This window comes from Cololabis saira, chromosome 14 (genome assembly GCF_033807715.1).
Source record: "Cololabis saira isolate AMF1-May2022 chromosome 14, fColSai1.1, whole genome shotgun sequence".
NCBI lineage: Eukaryota > Metazoa > Chordata > Actinopteri > Beloniformes > Belonidae > Cololabis > Cololabis saira.
Genome location: NC_084600.1, coordinates 9,493,257 through 9,521,253, shown reverse-complemented (window position 1 = coordinate 9,521,253; position 27,997 = coordinate 9,493,257). Strand labels below are relative to the sequence as shown.

The 27,997-nt window shown below is 40.4% G+C and overlaps 2 protein-coding genes across 4 annotated transcripts; one reads left to right on the top strand and one right to left on the bottom strand.

The window, feature by feature from the left end:
• LOC133459555 (transcription factor SPT20 homolog) lies at nt 1–22,505 on the top strand. Of its 3 annotated transcripts, XM_061739621.1 has the most exons (24): nt 78–96; nt 589–681; nt 1,579–1,614; nt 1,760–1,885; nt 4,121–4,247; nt 4,343–4,446; nt 5,522–5,638; nt 5,760–5,813; nt 6,050–6,189; nt 6,315–6,471; nt 8,383–8,439; nt 8,547–8,624; nt 8,966–9,135; nt 9,227–9,259; nt 9,370–9,481; nt 9,611–9,716; nt 11,459–11,617; nt 13,037–13,340; nt 13,425–13,540; nt 14,642–14,697; nt 16,196–16,306; nt 17,513–17,603; nt 18,240–18,328; nt 21,523–22,505. In XM_061739621.1, exons 2-24 carry the CDS (start codon nt 679–681, stop codon nt 21,667–21,669), a joined length of 2,493 nt encoding a protein of 830 aa, XP_061595605.1. In that variant the 5' UTR covers nt 78–96; nt 589–678; the 3' UTR covers nt 21,670–22,505. The 3 variants fall into 3 exon arrangements, with proteins under 3 accessions (XP_061595606.1, XP_061595607.1, XP_061595605.1); XM_061739622.1 differs by having other exon boundaries at nt 1–681; nt 13,428–13,540; XM_061739623.1 differs by lacking the exon at nt 18,240–18,328 and having other exon boundaries at nt 1–681.
• LOC133459557 (exosome complex component RRP43-like) lies at nt 22,417–27,958 on the bottom strand. The gene is made up of 11 exons (XM_061739624.1): nt 27,927–27,958; nt 27,588–27,624; nt 26,558–26,621; nt 26,406–26,479; nt 25,358–25,403; nt 25,114–25,219; nt 24,976–25,021; nt 24,796–24,892; nt 23,792–23,912; nt 23,604–23,710; nt 22,417–22,639 (listed from the first exon to the last, which is right to left on the bottom strand). Exons 1-11 carry the CDS (start codon nt 27,941–27,943, stop codon nt 22,521–22,523), a joined length of 834 nt encoding a protein of 277 aa, XP_061595608.1. The 5' UTR covers nt 27,944–27,958; the 3' UTR covers nt 22,417–22,520.
• Nucleotides 27,959–27,997: the final 39 nt, after the last annotated feature.

Genomic DNA, 27,997 nt, shown 5'->3' with positions numbered 1-27,997 from the left:
TGCTGCTCCCACTTTTTTCAATGAACACACCGATATTTCAATTTAATTTCGTTTTCTCGCATCGGAGCCGCCCTCGAACGCTATGCAATCTCGAAGGCAAGTCGACCCGGTTTATCCCCGACCGTAGTAGCGTTTGCCGCGTGTGTCTAAGGGAACATAAAAACGTGAAACGTAGCTCGTAACTTCCAGCTTTGCCCGCTCGGAACGGGCTAGCATGCTAGGGCTAGCAGCGTTCTCCTCAGCGGCCAGACACCAGCGAGCTTGTTGCTCTGAGCTACCGTCACTACAGCCTCACGAACCAGGACTGCTGCATTTTACAAACTCTCAGCTACTTCGTGGATGTGTTTACTTAGTTGCAGAGTTTCGAGGGAAAGTAAAATATTTGATAAGTTGCATGAAAGTGTTCCAGCCCGAGCCTGGTAGCTGTGTGTGTGTGTGGGATCTGATTGGCTGTCAGACACACTATTTGGTGTCAGCGCCGTCTGAACAACCCGCCCGCCTCGCTGTGGACATTTCTATCAATCCACTTCTAGTGTGACTTTATTTTGCCTCGCTGCTTGCAATGCATCTGCTGTTTCTGCTGTGCAGGGTGTGAATGGTCCCTGTAGGAAGGTAACAGTGGGGCAGAAAGGACAGCATCCTCTACTGTCACTCCCCTCGCAGCTGCCCTGGACCACAATGGTAAATATCAATCTATCCGTTCATTCAGCCTCACATTTAGTGTTGACCTCAGTTATAGTCCATGTTCCAGGCCAGAGATCAGCACCACTCAAGGTGACCAAACCTGCTTATAATTTTTGAAAAGATCCATGTCTGTAGATGATATTTTGGTATGATAACCCTTCCTGAGTGGCAGCTGTATCATAGTTATCAGCTCATGAAGTTACCCAACCCCTTCAGAAAATTACATTTTAGATGCTGCTGCATATCCTGGTTTAGACTCATGTACAGGATATCTGTCAATGTTTCACAATATTGTCACAATATTGATGTGAATCTTTCTGACCAACATAGAGGTCACTGCAGCTCTTTAAACTCTAAACTATGCACATTTTTACACAATTTTCCCCTAAATTATATACTTTCAGCCCTGTGTCATCTAGGAACAACAGAGACACAAAATACAAAAACTGGAATACTCAAAGGACCATAAGGATTCAGAAAATGTATCACGTCTTAGCCTGAATGAATGCTTAAACGGTCCCCTTTAAAATGATACCAAAGACAATATAGTGAAACATTGACAGATATCCTGTACATGAGTCTAAACCAGGATATGCAGCAGCATCTAAAATGTAATTTTCTGAAGGGGTTGGGTAACTTCATGAGCTGATAACTATGATACAGCTGCCACTCAGGAAGGGTTATCATACCAAAATGTAATCTATAGACGTGGATCTTTTCAAAAATCACAAGTAAGTTTTGTCACCTTGAGTGGTGCTGACAAGTGAGATTTTGGGCTCTGGCCCATGGACTATTATGGTTCCCACCAGATGGAGAACATTCCACCAGAAACATTGCACTTTTCCCCCACTTATCCCCCTGTGACTGATCTGTTTTATGTTTCCTTTCTTAAAGCAACAAGTTTTGGAATATGCATTGGATCGAGCTGAGGTAAAAAGTTATTACACTCTTGCATGTCTGTTTTTTTGTAGTATAAGAAACTACCAACATCGCATATCTTTCACTGACTATCTTATTCAGCCCGTACCCTACTGTCAGGGATTAATACATTGCATGATATATATCTGTCGCACAGTACATCGTTGAAAGTGCTCAACAACGTCCAGCCAAAAGAAGAATTTCGTCTGGTGGGAGGAAAAGTTTGTATCAGAAACTCTATGAGCTATATATTGAGGAATGTGAGAAAGAGCCAGAGTTAAAGGTTTGTGCTTTGCAACTTTTCTTTAACTTACAAATGGGTAATAAAAGCAGTACAACAGTAGTCCATTCTGTCGTGAACCTACGCCAATTAGTGATGCACGATATTTGAAATTTAAGTCAAAACCGATAACCAATAATTAACTGTTTAGGTTCATATCAATATACTTATTGTAATATAATTTTCATATGCTGCAGTTTGTGCACCCAAGGTAATAAAATAATCTAAGATACAGTGAAGATACATCTATATTTTAATAGCTTTGGCCAAACTATAAGAGCAAACAACAATCCTGGCTCTTCAAATGATCATGAATATTTTGTGTGTGGAAGCCACCACGATACATCATTAACAATTAACAGCTTCTGGATAAACATGGGATGTTTCAAACATAGTCACGTGGTTTAAACAGAAACCTACTGTGATTGCACACAGTGAATTTGCATGCACCGAGTATATCAGGCTTTATAAAAGTTTAAGGCATTTGGTTAGTTACTGTGGGGAAAAAAATAAATACTTATAATTCAAACATTTTAAATATGAATGAAGTAAATCAAATGCACAGATATGTCAAATCACACAATCAAAATAAAAATAACATCCCCAAGAAAAGGTTCGAACTGAGTTACAAATGTTTTATTCGCAAATGAAAAAAAAAAAAAAAAGTCAGGTATTTGTACAAAGACGTGTATAAGAAAGGCACTGATGTCCAGTATGCCCCCCCCCCCGTAAAAAAATAAATAAAAAACAAAAAAACACAAACTAGGTGAAAAATAAAGCACATCATTAATAAAAAAAAATGTTTACAGAATTGGTCACTAAGAGGTATGAATTCCATCACTGTCAATTAAGGCTTTAGTGTGACTTATTTATTTTTTAAAACAGGTTAAAAAAAGAACTCCAGGGAGCTTGGTTCCTAAAATGTAAGAGACAAAAACAAAAACCCCACCCTCACACATCATCGTTTTCAGCAGACAGTTGGCCTTATTGTTCTCCACCTCTCTTCCTCCACTTGTCTGTTGTCCTCAATCAAGTCCAGGTGTTTCTGTTTTCACTGCTCCAAACAATTTTAATAATGTCTGCTTAACGGGTACACGGACACTGATATAGTTTCAGCCTTAGCACTACTGGCTGCTGCTTCATATTCTTATAATCCAGCTTTGCCACTTTGATGACCTTTCAAATGAAACATAAGACCGGCTCTGTTAAAATGTGCAGTCTTCTTTACTCATCTCTGAGCTTCAGATTAACATTCTTGTAAACGGCAGCAGCGGTTTAATCCGCTGCCACCAAGGAAAATAACCAGCCTGACGTGTTAGCTCTGGTCACAGGGCCGTGCTTGAGTCCTGCCAGTAATCTGCAGCAGAGGACATGAAGAGTGCAACACTAAAAGGCGCGACCTGCGAGCGAGCAATTTCACAACTTAAAAAAAAAAACATTTTAATTTATTTAACGGATCAATAATAATTACATTATCAAACAATAATCTATCAGTCAGATAGATATTGTGCATCACTAGTGTTGATGGACTGAGATGAGCTATTATAACCACAACATTTGTTTGTTGTTATACAAATAATTGTAATTGAACTGCCTTATATTTTCAGTTTTATGTTGTTAGATTTGCGATTAGTGGTACTTGTGCCTCTGTTCCTCTACTTGTTACCAACTTATTTTACTCCGCTATTTTACTTTTAGTTATGGGGTATGAAACCAAAAAAGCATGTATATGCTGCGGCTTACAGTTGTGCAACAAATCTCAGACATTCATGGCAAAAAAGATGCTCAACCACATTAAGCAAGCTAAACAAAAATGTCAATCAAAGAATGCATGACATGTCATTAAACCATAGCAGATGAAGAAGTGGTAAACAACATGTGATGAAAAATGTTCTATGTTAGTTTTATCCAATGTTGTGCAAATAACAGGTGAAAACCATATTGTACCTCCTAAGTCCAAGGTTAAACTACACGCCGGACTCTTCTCTCCAGTAGCCTGGCTTAGATTTCCCCAGGGGGGGCTGGGAAATATAACTCCCCATGCTTCAACAGCACATCTTAGTCATTTTTAATTATTGTCTATGCCATGGGTTCAAATCTATATGACAGAGTATAGTTATATAAGCACCCCCTGTGCTTGTGTGTTTAAAGTTATTTTGGCCACTACTGAACAAGAGTGACTTAAGGTTTTTGTTTTAAATACAGACGATTTAACTTAAGTTTTCTGACTTTCTGAAGAATCTGAGGAGAAATGTGAATCTGCTGGAGAAGCTGGTATCTCAGGAGTCTGTGTCATGTTTGGTGGTTAACCTGTACCCTGGAAATGAAGGCTATTCTTTAATGCTCAGGGGCAAAAATGGATCTGGTGAGAGTCAAAATCAAACTTACAGAGGTGTATTTTGTCTGATATGGGTTACACAGTCGTTTCATCTGTAAATGTATGTTTGTGCTGCTGTTTAGATTCTGAAACCATCCGCCTGCCATATGAAGAAAGAGAGCTGTTGGAGTACCTGGATGCCGAGGAGCTGCCTCCGATTCTGGTGGATCTGTTGGAGAAATCACAGGTGTGTTTTTCTATCAGATTTTGGAATTTTGTCCGTGGTACTTGGGGCAAGTTGGGAAATGACATATATGTGAAGCGTGTTATAACAATAAATAGCCTTTAAGGAATAAACAGCTTTTTTCCGGAATTTTTGCTATAGAGGGTATGCGCATGACGTCACAGATGCGACTTCACAGCGGGTTACCGCCACTGAGTGTCGGAAAGACTGAGTGTCGGAAAGACTGAGTGTCGGAAAGACTGAGTGTCGGAAAGACTGAGTGTCGGAAAGACTGAGTGTCGGAAAGACTGAGTGTCGGAAAGACTGAGTGTCGGAAAGACTGAGTGTCGGAAAGACTGAGTGTCGGAAAGACTGAGTGTCGGAAAGACTGAGTGTCGGAAAGACTGAGTGTCGGAAAGACTGAATGGCAGCGTAAACTTTCAGTTTGAGCAACTGGAAAACATCTAAAATGGGAAAGAGTTGTTGTGGGATCGACTTTACTCATAGATTTAGCAAGAAATCGGAGTTATCGTTTTACAGACTGCCAAAAAATAAGCTTAAGAAAGACAAATGAATCGCTGGAATTCGCAGAAACGTGGATTTGCTTTTCCCATTTTGTGTCAGGTAATGTTGGATTTTTGGGTAGCTAACGTTAAACGGTCAAATCATAAAGTTCGGTGTCTTCATCACTTTAATTTCTACAACAAATCCTGCCTTGAAGTCGGACCAAGCGTCAAGACTTTTGTATGCCTTCAAGCTTTGCTTCGTGTATTTCCCCGGCGTAGAAATTAAGTACATATAAATATCAGGAAACTGGATTCGTGTCCAAATATTAATGTCCATGGACCACTGGTTCTTGGGGTAACTGTACCAAATAATAATGTCCATGGACCACTGGTTCTTGGGGTAACTGTACGGGTCACTGTCAAGTCCAACTGCCTTTAATTTAAGCCCATAATCAGCTGTTATCCCATCTTCTCCATTAGTTGCAGCTGTTTTTGCTGATGTTTTGCCAATCAGAGCGAGTACGGTGTCGTGGTCCAGTGGGAAAGTAACGTCAATGCAGACCCTCTATTAATCATGATGTGTTTTGTCTCAGGTGAACATCTTCCATTGTGGCTGTGTAATAGTTGAGGTGAGAGACTACAGGCAAGCAGGTAATACCAAGATTCCCACCTACCAGAGCAGGCACATCCTGCTGCGGCCAACCATGCAGGTACTATTTGCAGCATGGAAGATTTAAATTAGAAATTAGTGGCACAGTATCAACTTAAGGTGCATTTTATGCCTTCAAAAATTAAAATTGTTTACAATCTGTGCATATTTTTGCTCTGCAGACTCTAATATGTGATGTCCACGCCATGACTAGTGACCATCACAAATGGACACAGGTATAAATAAATAAGTGTGTCACATGTGTTATACTTCCACAGACTGCCACATTTTTGTCCTCTTTATTCTCATACATGTTCATACAGGAAAAGCTTAGCAGATTCTGTTGTATCTACTCCTGAACATTGTATGATTTTAGTGTATTTTATAAACACCACATCTTTCCTTGTATGTCTGAGTTTGAATTTTGAATCTCATTGGTATGTGTTGTTTTTTCTTTTATTGTCTGCTTTAGGATGACAAGTTACAGCTGGAGAGTCAGTTGATTTTGGCGACTGCTGAACCCCTGTGCCTGAATCCCTCTATTTCTGTTACTTGCACAGCCAACCGCCTACTATACAATAAACAGAAAATGAACACTCACTCGATGAAAAGGTATAGAATGTGATGTCAGTCATACTAGAGGACAAACTTTTTTTTCCTAAAATAGATCACTTGCAAATTGAAGGTCGTGACCGTAAGTCAGATGAATGCTTTTTGTTTTTTTCTTGGCATCTAAGGTGTTTCAAGAGACACTCTCGAGCTGCCCTGAACAGACAGCAGGAGCTGTCTCACCTCCCCATACCACCACAGCTGCGACTCTACGACTACCTACAGAGGAGGAAGGAGAGGAAGCCGGCTCCTGTCATAGATCTGAAGATTTCAAAGGCTGGAAACGTAAGTAGTAGCGATGCACCGAATGTTCGGTAACCAAAATTGTTCGGCTGAAAATAGCAAAAAAAAAAAAACACTTTCGGTATTTGGTGGAATAAGTGGGGAAAAAGACGAACAATTAATAATGGCGTGTGATGACGCAATCAAACAGCGAACAGCGTGAGTGAGGGGCAAGCGGTGTTAAACGCAGCAAACATTTCAGCATGTCAGCATGTCAGATCATTACTTGGATGTGGGAGAAAAGCAGAGGACACGAGAAATGATCCAGGCTGAGTTGGATTTGGGAAACCGCTTGGTGATGGAGACGGTGACGAGACGCAGAGATCGGGGAAGGGGGCAGAGAAAAGGGCCCGTACTACCGATGCGGTGGCGAACCCTCACTGTCTGATATGACGAGATCCTCCAAGAAAATAACCCAGATTTTTACAATTATTATACAAGGCTTCAAATTGCGGAGATCAGCCCCGCCCCACCGCGACCCGATTAACTGGATTTGAATGGGAGAAAATGAAAAAGGATTATGAGAAAAAATACAATAAGTGCAGTAAGACCAATTGTGACTGGCGGGTATTTCACTGCATATTTATTTGATTTATGCAATGGTGAAAAAATTGGCAAAATAAATGAAAAACTGCGAAGAACCATTATTCGGTATTATTCGGTATTCGGCCAAGTGTTTATTATTATTTTCGGTTTCGGCCACAAATTTTCATTTCGGTGCATCACTAGTCAGTAGTAGTAGTAGTCACTAGTTAACGTGTACCTGTCATGCGTCTCTACTTCTCACTAAGCAAGCTTTGGTGTATTAAACTTGTGATGATGTGATACTTTGGATACAACTGATGCAGTGTGAGGGAGTGCTGCCTCCCACCTTCTTTCCAGCCATGGAGAAATGTCAATTGGAGTTCTTGACAGTTACTTGATAAGAATCAACTAAGCTGATATCTGGCCCCTGATACCTGCTCACTGTGTGCATAATACAGAACTTATTTTCTTTCATTGCTGTTGTCTATCCATTCTCCCCAAGTTGAAAGGTATCCTAAATTGCCCTTTATGGCGCTTTTCCACTAGTACCTACTCAGCCCGACTCTCCTTGCCCTCGTTTCTTTTCAATACCCAGATCAGAAGTAAGAGGTTGGAGTGAAGCTGCTGTGACGTATTTGATTGTCTGATCTAAAGGGAGAAAACAACAACACTAAAGATGTAGAACCTGGAGGAGATGATAGATGTGCTGCTGGGTCTATGGCTTGTGTTCAATATCAAGTTAAAAAATTAGAGTGAGAGAAACTTCAAGCGGCGACGCTTTTTTCTTTTTTGTTAGTTTGTCTCGGCGCTGCTGAAAAGTCAGCTGGAGCCGTGAGCAGCTATGAAGTGACAGAGCTCCTGGTAGATCTGGTCGTTCCTTATCACCCGTCTAAATCCCTTTTTAATTCTCTCCTCAGCACCAGTTTTATGAACATCTGCACCTCAGAGTTGAATCACCAAACACACTTTTGCGCTGGTTGAATAAAATGAACAAAAAGCTGCCGTCAGAGTCGCTCTTTTGGTGATTTCCTCCTCCTGACTCAGACATCTGACTCCAACCCCCCGACCAATCGGTGGCCTGTAGTGTGATGATGTCAGATGGAGCCGACTCAGCCGCTTAGAACCTTGACAGAATAGTTACAGAAAAGTATCTACTCTGTACGTTAGACCCCTGGTGGAAAAGAACCAAACTGAGGCGAGTTGAGTCGGGCTGAGTAGGTGCTAGTGGAAAAGCACCATTAGACTCACTAGTAGGAGCTGAATAAAAGTGCATTGTTTCTGTTTACCTCTTAAAATGATTAAATTAAACATATTGTTTCGTATGCCTTCTGTTCTTAATCATTCTCTACTGCTGTCATCCTGATCTCTCAACAAAAACAACATCTGCAGTGTGTAGACACATGGAAGCAGAGCAACTGCCAACTCACTGTACCAAAGGAAATTGATGTAAGTAGCTCAGTTTAAAAAAAAAAAATCCTTCAAACTCAAATTCTTGTTCAGTGATGAAAATAAGGAACTTGTCTAATAGTTTTGTTTGTGTGATTTTTCTCGAGGTGGAAAAGTACGCTGTGGTTGAGAAATCTTTGCAGCTGGAAGAATCTCAGCCCACTACTGTAATCTGGCCTGCTGAAGTAAGTTTGGCAGCAGCTTTTCCACTCCCTCAGGATGATTTTAGTTTGCTGCCAGAAATAGGCAGCAAGTGTGTTTACTTGAAATATGCAATGATCCATGGATAATCAAGGACAGGTTTGCTATCAGTTGAAAAAACACATTTTTGTAGTGCTCTAAATTAAGCAAATATGGAGAGGATACCATCCTAAATAAAGTACAAAATGCATTAAATGTGGAGCACTCGTATCTGAATCTTAAGAATCAAAATCGAATCGATTCTTGACATATGAATCGATCAATAGGCCTGATGTTAACCAGTTTAGCAAAAGCTACATATTTATTTTGTGTTTTGGCTTGACAGGAAGTTGTAGATGACTATACATTTGAGTGTGAGGTGGGGGGCCAAGCTCAGAGGACCAAGGTGTCCATCTTCCAGTCAATGGGAGACCCGCTGGTGTACGGGAAGATCTATTGCGCTAAAGAACCAAAAGCAGAGGAGGATAGCACAGACCTAAAGCTTATACATCCACCGTAAGTACGGCCGGGACCAATCCAGTCATTCTGATGCAGCTTGAAATGTTTCTCCGAGTTCACTTGTCTCCATGTCTCTTGCCTCGTTCAGTTTTCTTATAGGGTCAAAGATAGATGCTGAAAGGTGAGTCATTTTTACAGTAATCCTTTCAATGACACCATTTTTGGGGATGTTCACTAGATAAGAATGATTTCCTTTTTTTTTCTTTTAAATCTCTCTCACCTGTTTCATAGGTTTCTAACTCAGTACAAAGGAGTGTATGAGAGAGATGTGAAGTGTCAGGTCAAGATGTCCCATAACTCAGGCACCGTGGGACAGGGGCCTCCCTCCCCCAGCAAAGACGAGGTCATTCTTACATTCTTTTATTCAGTGTTAATACCTTACATTTTATGATTTAACTGCCATGATGGTATGTCATCAGAGACCATACGATGACTTTATTCTTCCTTTGAGACTTTGATTTGTCATCTGCAGGGTGATGGTATTTCTTCACTAGTCCAGACGTCCTTGTTAGGAAAAGGGGTTAAGCACCGCCCCCCTCCCATTAAACTGCCTTCAGGATCGGGTAGCAGCTCCTCAGGTACAGTAAGGAGTGTGATGATGTTGGGATCTCATGATGTTTAGTTTCATAGAAAACTGTTTAAAAAAGAAACGACATTAAAAAAAAGTCACAAGTGTATTTGAAGAGTAAGCCCCAATCTCAAATCTCCCCCTACTTTTCTTCACTCGCCCTTCTTTTCTTCCCTACCCCCTAAATATGAAAGGGGAGATTTTAGGGCACTTGAAATCTAGGGCACTTGGCCCAGGTGCCTGTCCCAATTCTCTCCCTACCCCTCGTTTTCATCCCTACCCTGATCAGGAAGCCGACAGCAAAAAGCTGTTTTAATTTCAGCTGTAGCGCTGTTAATATGCCACTTTATTAAGTTTTAATATTTTTTCAGGCGTAAAAGTAACCTTTAAGATCCCCAACCTGGGCTCAGTTTTTCCAAATAACGCCTGTTAAGAAATTTGACTCGACGTTTTCGGGATTCGGCGTACGGCGCGCGTCGCCGCGTAACCTATGCCGTAGGCTCTGCATCGATTTAACGCAGAACCACAAAACAGCTCCGCTATCTTCACTTCAGCTTTATTTGAAAGTGTGTAAATTACCCAGATAACAGCTTTGTGGTTTCTGAAACTATTATATCAGAAACATCCAAAACAAATCTGACGAGTCACAGGATTATTTCTCTCTATTTCACAAAAAAATGCTTGCTCCCTCGGTCACAATCTGAGACGAGTCTGCAAATGATGTTTGCCCTCGGTCGGCGAGTCAAATCGACGCAGAGCCTACGGCGTAGGTTACGTAGCCTACGGCGTAACCTAACAGCCTTTATTCCGGCGCGATTCTTCGTGAACAACTGACAAAAAAGGGATTATGTACATTCACTGAGTGAATATTATGAAAGTAAAATATATATTTCTCACTAGAAATGTAATCAAAACGCATTTTTATGCAGAAACTAACTCAAAATATTGATTTATTCACTAAGAAATGTCCGCCATGTTTTTTTTTTTTTGGATTCAGTCCGCAAATGACGACGAAAAGCATTCTGGGAAATTTTTATACCCCCTCGCTCGCGAAGTCAGCATGTGAAATCACTCGATGTGAAGGGGCTATTCTCAGCCCCTAGCCCTCGTTATGCCCCCTCCCCCTAGGTGAAAAGAGGAATTGGGACACCACTACCCTCACGGGAACGCGCAAAATTTAGGGGGAGGGATCAAAACGAGGGCGAGGGGGAGTATTGGGACGCACCCTAAGTCTCCTTCTGTTGTTACTTTTAATATGTTTCACCCCAGCAAGTTTAAAAAGTTTACCCCTCTTCAACTTGAAAGGAGTAAAATACACACACATTGGATCGTTTCTGAGAGAGGAAGTAGAAAAATGGGTTGTCTTACTTCCTCGTGGGTGTCGAAAACCCTCGTAGAGAACATAAAATGTTTTGGTTTCATCAGCTCCTACCACACAAATGTACTGGGGATGATTTTTTTGATTTTGTGACTTGAATCATGGCTGCCTTTTAATACTTTGGGGGCTTACTTTAAAGGCGAGCAATTCACCTTGCAAAGTAAACTGCTAAACCTATGGATCAAGCCCCTGGGTAATCTTAATATTTTCTTATTTAATATGTGTGGAGCACAAACTGCTAAAGTGCCATCTCAGGACAGACTACATTTTTACCTTGCAATTTAGATGGTTGTAAAGTCTTGAACATGTACATTTGATGTAATTCTTCCAACTCAAAAGTGTACTGTAAATATTTTATCCCATTTTCTTTTCAGGTAATTCGTATAGTTCACAAACCACCAGTGGTCTACTTAAGTGTCCTACGCCCCCGCCGCCATCCAAAAGCCAGTCTCTGTCCAGGAAACACTCCATGGAGCTGAGCCAGGTGGGCCTGCTGTCGCCCGCCTCCCTCTCCCCCATGGGCTCCACACAGAGTGAGTACAAGCAGCTCTCTTTAACTGTTGGGGTGATCATTAGTTGTTCAAGAGTGCATTGCATCAGCTCCTTTCTAAGATAAAGATTTACAGTTTTTTCAAATGAAGTTATAAAAGACATGGGGAACTCTAAGCAGAACAACATATGGCGCTTTTACACTAGTACCTACTCAGCACGACTCAACTCGGCCTCGTTTCTTTTTAGATACCCAGATCAGAAGTAGGAGGTTGGAGTGAAGCTGCTGTGACGTATTTGATTGTGTGATCTAAACGAAGAAGACAACAACACTAAAGATGTATAACCTGGAGGAGATGATAAATGTGCTGCTGGGTCTGTGGCTTGTGTTTGATATCAAGTTAAAAAATGAGAGTTAGAGAAGCTTCAAGCAGCAATGCTTTTTTTTTTTTTGTTTGTTTGTCTCGGCGCTGCTGAAAAGTCAGCTGGAGCCGTGAGCAGCTATGAAGAGACAGAGCTCCTGGTGGATCTGGTCGTTCCTTATCGCCCGTCTAGATCCCTTTTTAATTCTCTCCTCAGCACCAGTTTATGAACATCTGCACCACAGAGTTGGATCACCAAACAGACTTTTGTGCTGCCATTACGGGTTGAATAAAATGAACAAGAAGCAGCGAGTCGCTCTTTCGCTGATGTCACATCCACTCAGACGTCTGACTCCAACCCCCCGACCAATCGGTGGTGTGATGATGTCAGATTCAGCCGACTCAGCAGCTTAGAACCTCGGCAGAATACTTACAGAAAAAGTATCTACTCGGCACGTTAGACCCCTAGTTTTTATGTATTGTTTTTATGTATTGTTTGAGTAATGCTGATGTCTTATATTTAAAGGTGACCTATTATGGCATTTAATGTATATTTTAAACAGGCCTTGATTGTCTTAAAAACAATCTAAAGCTTGTTTTTTCTACATAAATCATAAATCCAGCCTGTGGGCCCTGTCACTAGTTTTACCTCTTCTAACCTCTTTTTCATGGTATTTTGTCTCCCCTGTGCTGGCAGGGTGAGGGGAGACCACTTTATATATGTTAAAACAAGAAAAAACGTGTTTTTCATAATAGGTCCCCTTTAAGCTGATCATAAGAAAAAAAGGGTAGGCACTATAAGGTACGGCTTCAGCCTACACCTTTTCGGCAAAGGAAATGTTTTTTTTTTATTACCTTTTCATCTTGTTTCGTAAAAAGTGTGTACAAGCCGAAATAAAGATTTATAACTATAACTAACTAACTAACTAGTGGGAAAGCGGCAAACCGAGGCGAGTCAGGCTGAGTAGGTACTAGTGGAAAAGCACCAATAGAGGCATGTCAAAACCTCAGTGAGCAGATGTCATCTTCTATATCCAAGTAATCAATGAAACCACTTCCCTGCAAACTTTTGCTTCTGTTTTGACTGACTTTTCTCTCTAGGATCGGGGACCCCCAAACCATCTACCCCCACACCCACTAACACACCGTGCTCAACGCCACACCCCTCAGACTCCCTGTGTGCTCCTCTCTCAGTGACTCCCACCCCCTCAGATCCCGGGATCCAGTCACAGCCTGCCCTCCTCACACCTTTTGCCCAGCAGCAATTGGCTCTAAGCCAACCACTTCCTGTTATGACCATTCCACTGCCCACCATGGGTACGTCCATCACTACAGGAACCACGTCTTCCCAGGTTATGGCCAACCCAGCCGGGCTCAACTTTATTAACGTAGTCAGCTCTGTCTGGTAAGAGATTGAATCGTTTCTGACGCCACATTGTCACGCAGCAGTCACTGCGTCGTTCTTGATGATGTTCTACTGTTTCTGTAGCAGTCCTCAGACCTTGATGAGCGGCTCCAGCCCCATGTTGGGTCCAGGGCTTAACCTGAGTGGAATCCTGCCACCAGGAGGGTTGATGCCCACCATGCAGTCCGCAGCCCAGGCTGGTACGAGATGTTTATTGCCATTAGCCTTTTTACTTTTTTTTTTGTGATCAATTTTTTATTAAGAATCTCATGGTAACAAGATGATCATAAATGGCATAGAAAATGAAAGCAGTACGGTCAGAGATTCTCTTTTTCTTATGCTAAAAATAAAAAATAAACAAAATAAAACTAAACAAAAACCCCCAAAACTACAGCAACAATAATAAAACAGACAATTAAACTAAACAAACAGCCAAAACAAAGTGTACATGACACCAGGATAGCCCAGCCCACAAATCGATAAATTACTTTACAATTCAATCAGTTTTGTGGCCATATGTTTTAAACATGGTGAAGATAAGAATTAGGCTATCCGCTGATATCACCACCTGGTGATAAATTGGGTAGATGGTGAGGAAGGATGCCATACAGACCCAGTGGGCTTAAATATATAGGGAGGGTTTACTGGGGACATCTGGCAGAAGAACCTCTCCCACCTCTGACAGAGCACCAGTCTCATCCCAGAGCTATTTTCTGCACTTCCATTCTTGACACGGCTAAGTGGAACAATCTCGGTATGTCTGTTGGTACCTGCGGTGGCGGTGGTCATCAAATCCCATCATGAACGCCCTGGGTAAGGGAGTCCGTCAGGCTGAAGGAATCTTATGGTCTGGATTAGCTCATGGGACTCCAGACAGTAGACAGATACCAGCGGGTTTAGCAGACTGCATCTTCAGCTGTTGCTGAATCAAAAACTTAGGTGTGGACAAGTTTGGGCAGCCAGGTGACAGTTAAATGTCTAATCAGCCAAAACTTGCTATGTAACGCCTTCCTTATATACTGTATATCAGAATAGAATCTAGCAAACGAACCTGAGTTCATGACCCAGGATATTGCCGTCTAAAGACAGGGACAGATTGACAATTTGTTGAAAGCTGGACTCGTAACAGGAGTCATCCTCCATGTCACATGGATGTATAGATAAAATTAAGAGTGTTGTTTGAAAAAAACAAATAAAGCATATAAAAAAATATATATGTATGTGTGTGTATGTGAGTAGGAAGTAACTATATAACCCTTCTATTCTGTTTTGTGGTTCATTTGACCCTTTCTGTGTTCCAGGGAGTCCTTTTGGCCTTAACAACAGTGCTGGGTTGAGACCATTGAACCTGCTACAGGTACTGTTCTCTGTACTCTGTACTCTGTGCTAGTCTGTATTAGAGGCTGCATTGGGATTGGGTCCCAATCCCAATCTGGCGGCAGCGGGCGGTTTGAATTTTGCTGTGGGCGGCTTAAAAAAAAAAACCACTGTGGGATCGGGATGTAGTCTAGCGACAAGATGGAAATCAATGAGGTGGAAAATAAACCTCAAACAAGGTCTTTACAAAACCAAGACAAAGCAGGTCAGATATTTGGAGAAACTGCGTTTAGTGTCTGTGGCGCATCTTGGAAGAGACGAGGGATTGGGACGGAGTCGGTCAGCAACATTCTCTTCCTCCACAGCAACTTACTGGACAAGAGATTAACTTTGTTTATTTTATGTTATTTATTAGTGTTATTTGAGCCACTAACAGCTACACTCATTGCTATAACCTCAATCATAATTAATCCGTGCACGAAAGGCTAAATAACTTGTGGATGATGACAATGATGGATTTGGATCTAACTTTCGGTCAGGTGGCTGAACTGTCAATTATCCATCAAGCTCCACAATTATCATGTTAACATTAAATCAGATAGATTTGTCTGGATATTTCTACAGTGACCGACAAGGGCCAAACGCACTGCAACGGCCTAATGCGTCTCAGTTAAGGAAAACGGCTTCAAGTACAGAAACGATTCAAATTCACAAACTCAATATGAGGTACACAAAGAGGAACGTGGTGCAAATGAAAAAACGTGCTGCAAAAAACAAAGACAAATGCAGCATCATCAAACGCGCTGCAAATAGAGAAACGATGCAAAGCACAAAACGATATAAAACCAGAAACCATCTTCAAAAGAAAAACGCTTCATAACCAGTTACCAAACCTGCAGGGGGCGCTCTCAGCGTAACAGCTCAATGGACAGACACACGGGATGTAGAGAGAGACCGAACAGCTGATTGTTACGTTAAAATATAATAAAGAAATATCTCTTAATGTACAGCGTTGTACAGTGATATAAACCACATTATATCACATTACCGTTCCCGCTGTATGTTTAAACCATGGATGTAAACACTGTGTCAGCTGTTTGCCTTTTCCACAACGGAATGCATCTATTTGTATATATGATGCCTGACTGAAATTTAATGAGTTATTGTGACAAAGTTACTGTCACTTTTTTATTCCTGAACTGCTAAGTGTGTCTTTGGAAAAGCTTTTACAAGAGGATTATTGGAAGAAGAAGTAAAGGGGGAAATCTGAGGGCAGTCGCAGCTTGTTTAAAGATCATTACATATGCTGTTCCCTTTAGAATCCTTTGCATTTCTGATTATCTGATAGTGGAACAAGTCTGTTTTGAGCACTGTTAATTCTCCCATTTCCTTCTTCTTTTCCTGTCAACTACATGTGCATCATTCCTTCCCCCCGGCCTTTCCTCCATCTGTACCCTACCCTCACTTCATCCTCATTTCCCTTTGTTTTACCCCCCCCCCTTTTTGTCTGTTGTTGTGTCCATGTTGTTCATTTGCAGATCCCCACTGGTCCTCTCATCTTTAACTCTCTGCAGCAGCAGCAGCTCCCCCAGTTCTCGCCTCAGCAGAGTCAGTCAGCCACGTCCAGTCCTCAACAGCAGGGGGAGACGGTGAGACATTGACATGCACCTGCAAAAAGTCAAACACATCTCTGAAACAAGAACCATGTTCACTCGAGGATTAAGTAATCAGGCAAGATTGGAGCTGGGGTATTTGCATACGGTCACGTTAGGCTTCCAAATATTTATATTTCGTTAGTCTCATAGCATAATTGCCTAAGTTGTATTTGAATGCCTTAGAATTAGGCAATTATGCTATGAGCCTAACGATTTGCACATATACAGACTGGGTGAAGTATGGAAGAGTATTAGGGGCATGCAGGAGAACATTCTTTTTTTTTATTGTGCATTTCGAGAAAAAAGTCGAAATGTTTATGTCTAAAGATCGATTATTTTTTTATTTTTTTATCATTACATTACAAATTTTGGTTTGTATTGGTTGTTTATGCCCAAAAAAGGAATGTTTTGTTGGGCACAAGAATAACTAGTGCCATGTTTTTGCCTTTAAATATGTTTAAAGGTATGAAAACATTAAAGTTTTCGGTAATAGTTGCATAAATTGTCTATATTTCATTACTTTATATACTGTCTTGGGGTTACATTTTCATAAAATGTTAAAAACCAAATTCTCATAAATGGGGAAAAAATAAAACCGATTTCATCCATCTCTGTTTTCTGCCCTGGATTTGTTTGATAATTCTGACCCACGATGTTTCTGAAAGCAGTTCTATCAGCATTCTGGGAGCTGATTGGTCCTTACAGCATCATTAGCTGCAATACTTGCTGTTGAATCTCAATATAATACTAATATTAATATGTTGCATAATTACACAGTCATATAATTCATGCAACAGCTCAAAAAACAGTTTCAATAACACTAACCCAAATCAATATCTGAATCGAATCGAATTGAATCAAAACGTGGTAATCGATTTTGAATCTTAAGAATCGGAATCAAATCGATTCTTGACATTTGAATTGATCCCCAGCCCTAATACCAGCACAGGTTAGACATGACATAGAACGACATTTGTTTCCCTGGTCCCAGAGAAAGCCCCAACAAAGGTATATACAGTAAAAAAAAAAAATTAAAACTAAATACTAAATATATTATAACTAGAAAAATATTCAAACAGTAAAAACAGCAGGATGACAAGGATTCCTACTCAAGTCCTTGTTCTGTGTTTTGTTGTCAGCGGCGGTTGCACATCACCATCTTGTTGCACTGTTACCTTTGAACTTTGTTTTTCTTTTCAGACGGACCAGGGTTCAGATCCAAGTTTAGGAAACCAGCAAACTGCTGTGATCAACCTGGGTGTTGGAGGCTTCATGCCCCCACAGGCAGCAGGTATCAGCCATGCAAACACACAAACACACACAATAATAACAGAATAATAACACACGCACTTGATCTTTTTCCACTGAAGTAACGCCATCCCATGGACTTGCACTAATAACATTTGTTCTGCATAGTAATTACTGTTCATCAGTACTCAGTCTGTAACTACACGTGATTATTTTGCTGAAGTTAGCAATTGTTCCTCTCAGTGAAGCTTGAAACAACTGACAGGAGAGACTCAACTTCCCCTTCTTCTCTGCTACATTCTCTTTTCCTTTTTCTTATTTTTTATTTATTTATTTATTTATTTTTTGCCCCCCAACCTTATGCCTTTTCCTCTTGCCCTGTATTCTTCTTCCTTCCCTGAATCCTCCCTTTTCTCCTCATCCAATTCCTGCTATTTACCCATATTTCATGCACATGGCGATGTACCTGTGCTGCTGACATCCCTGCTTTGTGCTTTCTCTTTCTCCTCTCGTTTGTCTCATCTTTGTATGTTGCCGTGTCCCCCCCCTCATCTGTATGTGCATCTGCTCTTCTCATCTTTCCCTCCATGCCATCCCCTGCTTCTCTCCCTCTTGCCATCTCCTCCTTCCATCCATCCTTCCCTCTGAGGCTCCCTCTCTCCTCCCCCCCTCCCCTTAGTGCTGTCCCAGTTGGGCTGTGGGCTGGACGGGTCTGGGCCCCCGCTGCCTTCTCCAAGGCTTCAGCAGCAGCACCAGCCACAGATCCAAGTAATACAGCAACATTAACATCCATATACACTGAGACGAGAGTCACAATCCAACTCTCCCTTCCTCTGTTTAGCAGTAAAGTGTGTGTTGTGCGCTACTGTAATATACAGGACTGTCTCAGAAAATTAGAATATTGGGATAAAGTTCTTTATTTTCTGTAATGCAATTTAAAAAAAAAAAAAAAAAAATGTCATACATTTTGGATTCATTACAAATCCACTTAAATATTGCAAGCCTTTTATTATTTTAATTATTTATTTTTAAATAAATAATTAATTAATTAATTAATAATTATTATTTAAGGAAAAAAAAAGCCAGTGAGACATGTTTTTGTTTATGATTGTTATGATTTGTATTATACTGTATTCATCATGATTATTATTTAACTATTGTTCTTTTTTTAGCATGTTCGAAATAAAGTTTTTCTTTCATTCATTCATTCATTCATTCATTTTAATGTTGCTGATTATGGCTTACAGTTTAAGATTAAGATTGCCAGAATATTCTAATTTTTTGAGATAGGATATTTGAGTTTTCTTAAGCTGTAAGCCATGATCAGCAATATTAAAATAATAAAAGGCTTGCAATATTTCAGTTGATTTGTAATGAATCCAGAATGTATGACATTTTTGTTTTTGTAATTGCATTACAGAAAATCACAATATTCAAATTTTCTGAGACAGTCCTGTAGGAGATAAATAATTACATTCATTTCAAAATGTTTATCCAGGATAAAGCTGACAAGATTTACTTAATCTGTCTTCACTTGCAAGTCTAGCATTTTCCTCAGACCTGGTAGAACTTTAAAGGTCCCATGTTATGCAATTTTGATCCAGTCATATTGAACAAACCACACAATACAGTTGTTTTACTTCGATGGCGACTCAAAAACTCTGCGTTTGTAAGATTGTGCAGTCTGAAATCTGTGTTTTCTGTGTGCTGATGTGAGCACTGTGCCTCCTCCTCCCTCTGCTGGCTGCTTAATCTGCTGGTATTGGTTTCCTTCCTAAACCAATCAGACATGCTTCTGCTGGCGAGGTGCTGTGGTGACAGACGGGCTGTGCTTGGGGTTTACACGGCCAATCTGCATATGCAAATATTTGGTTGACTGAGGAGAAAGTCATTCAGCCTCCACTATGCCTGCTCTTTCAAAACTTTAATTTACTGATTAATCAGTGACACATCTCTTACAATGACATTTAAATTGCCTGAAAACTGTGAATACTGTAGTTCAATTCAGTTTTGAACCTTTGAAAATCCACAAAAACATATGATGGGACATTTAACTGATTTCAAAAATATTATTGAAACAAATATGTGCCCCATCATATTGCATAGGTGCAACAGTGTTACATTTTACACTCTAGGGTCTGCATTGATGTCACTTCCCCACTTACTCACACTGAGTGGCAAAACATAAAAAAAAACAGCTGCAACTAGTGGAGAAGACTAGATAACAGCTGATTATGGGCTTAAATTAAAGGCAGTTGGACTTGACAGTGACCCGTACAGTTACTAAGAACCAGTGGTCCATGGACATTAATATTTGGCCACCAATCCAGTTTCCTGATATTTATATGTACTTAATTTCTACGCCGGGGAAATACATGAAGCAAAGCTTGAAGGCTTACAAAAGTCTTGACTTTTGATCCGACTTCAAGGCAGGATTTGTTGTAGAAATTAAAGTGATGAGGACACCGAACTTTATAATTTGACCGTTTAACGTTAGCTACCCAAAAATCCAACATTACCTGATACAAAATGGGAACCACAAATCCACGTTTCGGTGTCTGGAATCCAGTTGTTTCTGTGAATTGCAGCGATCCATTTGTCTCTCTTAAGCTTATTTTTCGGAAGTCTGTAAAACAATAACTCTGATTTCTTGCTAAATCTATGAGTACAGTCGATCACACAACAGCTCTTTCCCATTTTAGAAAGTTTACGCTGCCACTCAGTCTTTCTGCCACTCAGTGGGCGTAATCCGTAACCTGCTGTGAAGTTGCATCAGTGATGTCATGCACATTCCCTCTATACAGTTGAAAAGAGAAACTATGACCAGAGGTCTCTTTCATATAGGGTCTCCTTTACAACATGTTTGTGTTTAAGATTCTACTGATCCTGTGTTTTGTTGGGTTGCTTGATAGACTGTTTGATAGTCCCAGTACACCCAGAAACCTGCACTTCAGAGCCTCCAACTGCAGCAACTAACAGGGAGGCAGGCATGAACTTACATGGCACTTAGCAAAATGATCTGAAACGGCTAATGGCTCCATCCCACTGAAGTGTTGCTGTTTGCAGCATCGTACAAATGATGAGCTGTTGGACTGCAAGCATGCATCAGTATTTTTCAAGGTTTTTTTTTCTTTTTTTCTCCCCAGTCAAAGTTGCTGACTTACTCTCTGAGCAGTTGCTAAGCTGCATGTTTGTTTTGCTGGGATTACAGCCCACAATTTCATTTTCCAGATGATGATGATGCTCCTCGACTCATGCCTCACTCCCCAACACTTCCCCTTCCTTCCTTCTGCAACCCATTAACTTCTTCTCTGTACCTCTCCACACACTCCTCTTGTATGTTGTATGTAACGGGCTTTAGTTCAGCTTCACTAATCCATGCCTCTGTCGCACTAAATATGCTGAAGATGTTTGATTCCCAGGGCCAGTTAACATTTCCCCACGCAGGAGATGTTTACAGGACTGTCTCAGAAAATTACAATATTGTGATAAAGTTCTTTATTTTCTGTAATGCAATTAAAAAAAAAACTAAAATGTCATACATTCTGGATTCATTAGAAATCAACTGAAATATTGCAAGCATTTTATTACTTTAATATTGCTGATTATGGTTTACAGTTTAAGATTAAGATTCCCAGAATATTTTTAATTTTTTGAGATAGGATATTTGAGTTTTCTTAAGCTGTAAACCATAATCAGCAATATTAATATAATAAAAGGCTTGCAATATTTCAGTTGATTTGTAATGAATCCAGAATGTATGACATTTTTGCATTACAGAAAATAAAGGACTTTATCACAATATTCTAATTTTCTGAGACAGTCCTGTATATATACATACATATAGATATAGACGTTAGATAAACTGACAAGTCTTTTTTATGTTGTTTTATGTAGCTAGTAGTGAATACACTGAAAATCTCCTGATATTGTTTTTGTTTTTCCACTCTTTTGCTGAACAGTTGCAATTCTTGCAGCACCAAATGCAGCAGCAGCAAATGGCTATGGGAGCAGCGGCTCCTCAGGGGGGAGCGCCGCGGCAACATACCGCCAGCCAGCCAAGAAGTAAGAGGAAGAGGAGCACACCGCAGCCCCTCCCTAAGTCCTGACAGACTCACATCACACTAACACCTTCCCCAGCTCCGTACGGACAGGAATGACCCACACCGGCCTCTCCGTCTGTCTCAGTGTGAACAGCAGGCAGAAAAAAAGACATATTTGTCCCTTTGTCGTTTTCTATCATGACAAATTTGTAATGCTTCTCAGAGGTTTTGGAAATCCAAAACTTTGTTCACCGTAGAGAATGGGGTTTCTACAACGGATGGCCCTAAAGAAACTTTAAGTGATATTTTTGGAGATGGTTCTTCTAGGTAGTGGGCTTCCACAATAACGTATCGTCCCTTCAGGAAGACTTCTCACTGTGGAGGCCCTGCGGACTGAGAGGATCAAGAGTAGACGTTTCTCAGAGGATTTCTGCACAAGGCTGCCAAATCCTCCCGCCTCTGCTTGGTTGAACCCTGTAGAAACAGCTTTTTTTAAGCACGGATCCCTGCTGAGCTTCTCGACACCAAATCCTCCATATAACCACGATGTGTGAAAATGCAAATCTGATCTTGGAATAGTGCCTGGGGGCTGCTCTCTACCTCTCAGTCTGTTGGAAGTCTTTCTTCTGTTAGTCCCAGCACAGGGCTCACACAAGGACTCAAGATCATCATGCAAGATGGTGTGGTGGCTTTTGTACAGCATATTTTTTAAAAGATGCATTTCCTTTTAAATCAGTTCAGGAGCCACGGGCATATTCTTACAAGGCGTCAGCTGAGCGTGAGACATTTCTGGACACTGAGAAATAATTTTTTTAAGCAGTCTTTGTCAGCAGTTTTATTGTTATTAAAAAAAAAAAGAATATATATTGACAGTGGAAAATACAGCTTTTAGATAAAAATTATATTTTGAGTGTGTTTTATTGTGCTGTTGTGACACTGTTTACAACTTTGTCGATGAGTTTCTGGATCTCTTTCTGTCGTAGCGTTGCCCGGCTGATGCAGTCCTGCAGCTTCTCTGCCGACAGCGAAACCCCACCTGAGACACAAAACACAACCGTCAACTGTAGTGTCAACTGTAATGGGGATTTACTCCTAAAATGTTATAATTATCCTGTCGCTGAACACATGTTGAAGCCTTTGAGCACTGGTTTCTACGGGGCAGCATTTGCAAGAAAGCACAAAACGGCTAACTACAAATTATTAGTGATTAATCATTTGGGATATCTGGATCCAACCAGGGACGCACGGAGAACGTCATGACACAATTCCCGTCATTTCTGCTTCTTCTTCCTGTATCCAAATCCACAACAATAACAGCAGCATGGCGGATAATGAACAGCCCTGTAGTTCGCCTTTTTCAGCGTCTTCCAGCGGAGCTTGATCTGGTCTGGCGTTCGTACAAATCCTGCTTCGCTCACCTTTTTGTAAATCTGGCTATCCCGGTACTTTCTACCGTCTACAAATGCAGAAATGTTCATATCCTTCATTACATTTATGAAGTGATTAGTCTCCTCCTGGTCTTCGTTTCTCCGTGTTTATAAGAACTTACTGGACTCAAAAGACCAAGATTCCTTGCGAAAAGAACATGTGCAGAAAACTAATTCCTGTTCCTTTTGATGGAGAAATCCCGTTAGCGTATACGTGACCAAATATTCGGGTCATATTCAGGTTTTTAAAAACCGGAATATGAGCAAACTCCGGTTATAAAAAGGTTATTGGTGTTTACATGGACGTGCGCAACTGGGTTATTGCCAATATTCCAGTTAGAAAAGTGTTATTGATGCATGGAAACGTAGTCAGTGCTCTCTGAGATACAGGAAGATGGGAGAAAAATGATGGATCAAACTGCTACCTCCAACATTTTTATATTAAGTGAACCATTTAAATTTGTTAAGTGTGTTTTCTTTTAACAAAATAGCAGCATCTTATTCTCAATTCTTGTTCCTAACAATGAGAAATTCCTAATAAGTTAAAGAGGGCTGCCGGGCGCTGTTCCTGACCTGGTTTGTGTACGGAGCAGAGTCGGCCCTCCTCGTCCGTCACCACGGAGAGCTGCGCGGTGGCCAGGCGCTCTTCATCCGCCGTGGGGTCTACGATCAGTATGGAGCTGCACACAGCAGGCCCGGATCAGCACACACGCTTTACCCATTTACAATTAGAATTGTGTTTAAATTAGAGACAAACTTACTCATCAAAGACACAAAAAGAGGTCCCAACCGGATGCTTGTGAACATGCAGCCCGTGTCTCACTTTTAAATTCACCTCTGGTGCACATGTGTCTTTGTTGATGGTGATTTCTGGCAGTCGTGCTGTTGGGAAACGGTTACGTTAGAAGACGACAAAAACCTCTCGCTTCGTAGCCAAAGTTGGAAGTATGAGGATATGTAACATCACAGGTGCATGATAGGAAAAATGACTAGATCTAGACTGAAATGCATAACTATGTGTATTTCTTTTCAATTCTGGCAACAGTAACAGTCTATAGAGGGGATGCGCATGACGTCACAGATGCGACTTCACAGCGGGTTACGCCCACTGAGTCAGAAAGACTGAGTGGCAGCGTAAACCTTCAGTTTGAGCAACTGGAAAACATCTAAAATGGGAAAGAGTTGTTGTGCGATCGACTGTACTCATAGATTTAGCAAGAAATCTGAGTTATCGTTTTACAGACTGCCAAAAAATAAGCTTAAGAGAGACAAATGGATCACTGCAATTCACAGAAACAACTGGATTCCAGGCACCGAAACATGGATTTGCGGTTCCCATTTTGTATCAGGTAATGTTGGATTTTTGGGTAGCTAACGTTAAACGGTCAAATCATAAAGTTCGGTGTCCTCATCACTTTAATTTCTATAACAAATCCTGCCTTGAAGTCGGACCAAGCATCAAGACTTTTGTAAGCCTTCAAGCTTTGCTTCGTGTATTTCCCCGGCGTAGAAATTAAGTCCATATAAATATCAGGAAACTGGATTCGTGGCCAAATATGAATGTCCATGGACCACTGGTTCTTGGGGTAACTGTACGGGTCTCTGTCAAGTCCAACTGCCTTTAATTTAAGCCGATAATCAGCTGTTATCCCGTCTTCTCCACTGGTTGCAGCCATTTTTGCCACGCAGTGTGAGTAAGGGGGCTGGTCCAGTGGGGAAGTGACATCAATACATTCCCTCTATTCCTTCAATTCTAACTACATACTGTTCTTGAGAGCAGCCAGCAGGGCGATGATACAAGCATCCAGGATGTTCCCATCATAGTCGAGACACATGATGTCACAGTAGAGCACCCAGCAGAGCTGCAACAAGAACCAGCACAACTTCAGCTTAATTACTACCGTCACAATCAACCGTCAACGTCTGCAATGATCCATTTATTTACCTTCCCCCTGTCGATGCACAGGTCCTCCGCCTTGATCACCTCCGAGCTGCAACCCGTACAAAAACATTTACTGTGCTGAATTTGACCAGATGCGGTGTACAATGGAAACAGAGACAATTACTTTAAAATCTGTGGCACCTTTCAATGACGTCAGCGACGAACTGGCTGGCGGCCTGGGCCTGTTCTCCTGGAGGGCCGGGCCGGAACCGCGACGAACACAACGGCGGCAGGTCCACGTTGGGCACTGCAGATGACAGAGAGAACATGCACTCAATAGATATTTGCTAATTTTTATAATAAAGAATGTCATCACATACTGGAAAGAAGTACAAAATCAAAGAAAGGAGTGTATTAACACTTCAAATCTTTGTAGTGTATTTACCAATGTAACCTTTAGCAGGTGCCTCCACTGTAGGGTTTGCCAGCTCCTGCAAATGTAGCAAAAAAAAAGGCTTTAAAACATGTGGGTAATTCTAGGATTTCTTAGCCTGGGATAAGGCAGTCTAAAGTGTGATTTATTACTTTTCTCCTTGTCTTCGTCTTAATTCACACTTTATATAAACAGTGGCGCCACCAGGGGTGGCCATGGCCCCCCCTACAAATTTGGTGGCCCCCCCCACTGGCCACAATAAAAAAAAAACACTTGCCGGGCGGTCACATAGATTTTATCGTCAGTTGTGTTTCATCCCAAATCATTTGGGCCAAATGCATATCAGTAGGCGTTTCTTTAAGTATTTCTGAGCCTTATAATAATAAAAAATAATAATAATAAAATAATAATGTAAAAAATTAATAGCAAAACATATACATATATTAATAAAATAAATATGATATATTAAAATATATCTATTAAAAATGCTTATATATAATATATATATTTTTTTTTATTTATATATATATATTTTTTTTATTATTTATATATATATATATATATATATATATATATATATATATATATATATATATTTTTTTTTTTTTTTATTTATATATATAAATAAATTAAAAAATATATATATTCTTTTAATTGTATTTATTTATATATATTTTTTTTAATTTTATATATTTATATAAATATTTATATATATAAATAAATAAATTAAAAATATATATATAAATAAATTTAAAAAATATACACGCACGCACGCACACACACGTACGCACACGCACGCACGCACACGCACGCACGCACGCACACACACACACACACACACCTTAGGTTTTTACCAACAGGTATTAACATTAATATATATGCAGACAAGTTAGTAATGTAAAGTAAAGTCCTGTAATGATGGCTTTTAGTTTTGGTGTCCACACCCAGAATCTAAGTGGCCCCATCTGGCCCCCCCCTAGGAAACACTTTTGGAGGCGCCCCAGTATACAAATGGCTGCCTGGACCAACTGGCATTTGGCACTTCTGAGACTTAACGTACCGCTTTGATGCCACAGATGATGGTGGTGTTTCCCATCTTCACCAGGGCTGAGCCGTCAGCTGTGGATATGGACCCTGCACAGAGACGGGGGGGGCCAAATGCATCAGGACCGAGGAAAAGCTCTGAAACAACCAGTCACAAGTTCACCTCACCTATGTTCAGAGTTGTGGTTCGGAACTCAGACAGCTCCCGCCCATCTGGCCGGCAGTTTTCTTTCTGAGAGGGGAACGTTTGCAGATCAAATGACGCTCAAGTCAGTGATAGCAGAGGTGTATAATCCAGGTCCATAAAGTAAAAATCCAGTCCAGCAGTTGTTCCAACCATCACTAAACCAGCTCCTCGGCAGGTAGATGGTTATTAGTGAAAACACCTGTTTTAAATGTACTGGCTGATCCAGAAACATGGCAGAGCTTTTACTTTATGGCACCTGGATTACAGGACTGTCTCAGAGAATTAGAATATTGTGATTAAGTTCTTTATTTTCTGTAATGCAATTAAAAAAACAAAAATGTCATACATTCTGGATTCATTCAATCAACTGAAATATTGCAAGCCTTTTATTATTTTAATATTGCTGATTATGCTTACAGTTTAAGATTAAGATTCCCAGAATATTCTAATTTTTTGAGATAGGATATTTGAGTTTTCGTAAACTGTAAGCCATGATCAGCAATATTAAAATAATAAAAGGCTTGCAATATTTCAGTTGATTTGTAATGAATCCTGAATGTATGACATTTTTGTTTTTGTAATTACATTACAGAAAATCACAATATTCTAATTTTCTGTGTGTTGTTTTTTACAAAATCAAAAATAGTTTTGAATCAATCTTAAATTAAGACCAATTTTGAAATGGGGTCAGTCTCAAAGCACAATTAGTCAAATAATTGTCTTTACATTAAGCTGATATTTGCTCATTAAAACATATCCCTGTGGATCAGCCTGTACATTTAAAACAGGTGTTTTCACTAATAACCATCTACTAATACTAATAACACTACTACTAATAACCATCTACCTGCAGAGGAGCTGGTTTAGTGACCGGTTGGAACAACTGCTGGACATGATTTTTACTTTATGGACCTGGATTATACACCTCTGGTGATACATATGCAGAAGAAATAAATTTACTCAGATAAAGTCAGTGGCATGAAATGATTGAAAATGTGGGGATCCACTAACCAGAAAACTCCTGTGATACTCCAGAGGCTCCGCAGTCCTGCAAGTACAAACACGTGTTCAAACACAAAACGCCAAACTACTGAAAATGTGCTGATACGTACTGCTTTGTGAGTATGGGAAATATTTAGCAGGATTTTTTTAATATCTACTAAAATCTAAATTACTTTGCCGGACATCCACGCACAGACTAACAGAAGTTTGCTTTTACTAAACCATCACATGCTTTATAAAATACAATGTGCTCTTATCTAACGCTAACATTGCAGTTATTTCTAAGGCAAAATAATCAAGCCCAAAGCTGTATTTTTCGTTAAAAACTCAAAGTTTCAGCGATCTTACTTGAAACCAGCCGCCATGATGTTATGATTTACCACGTGGGTTTGGACTACGGTGGCCGGGAGGATGCAAAG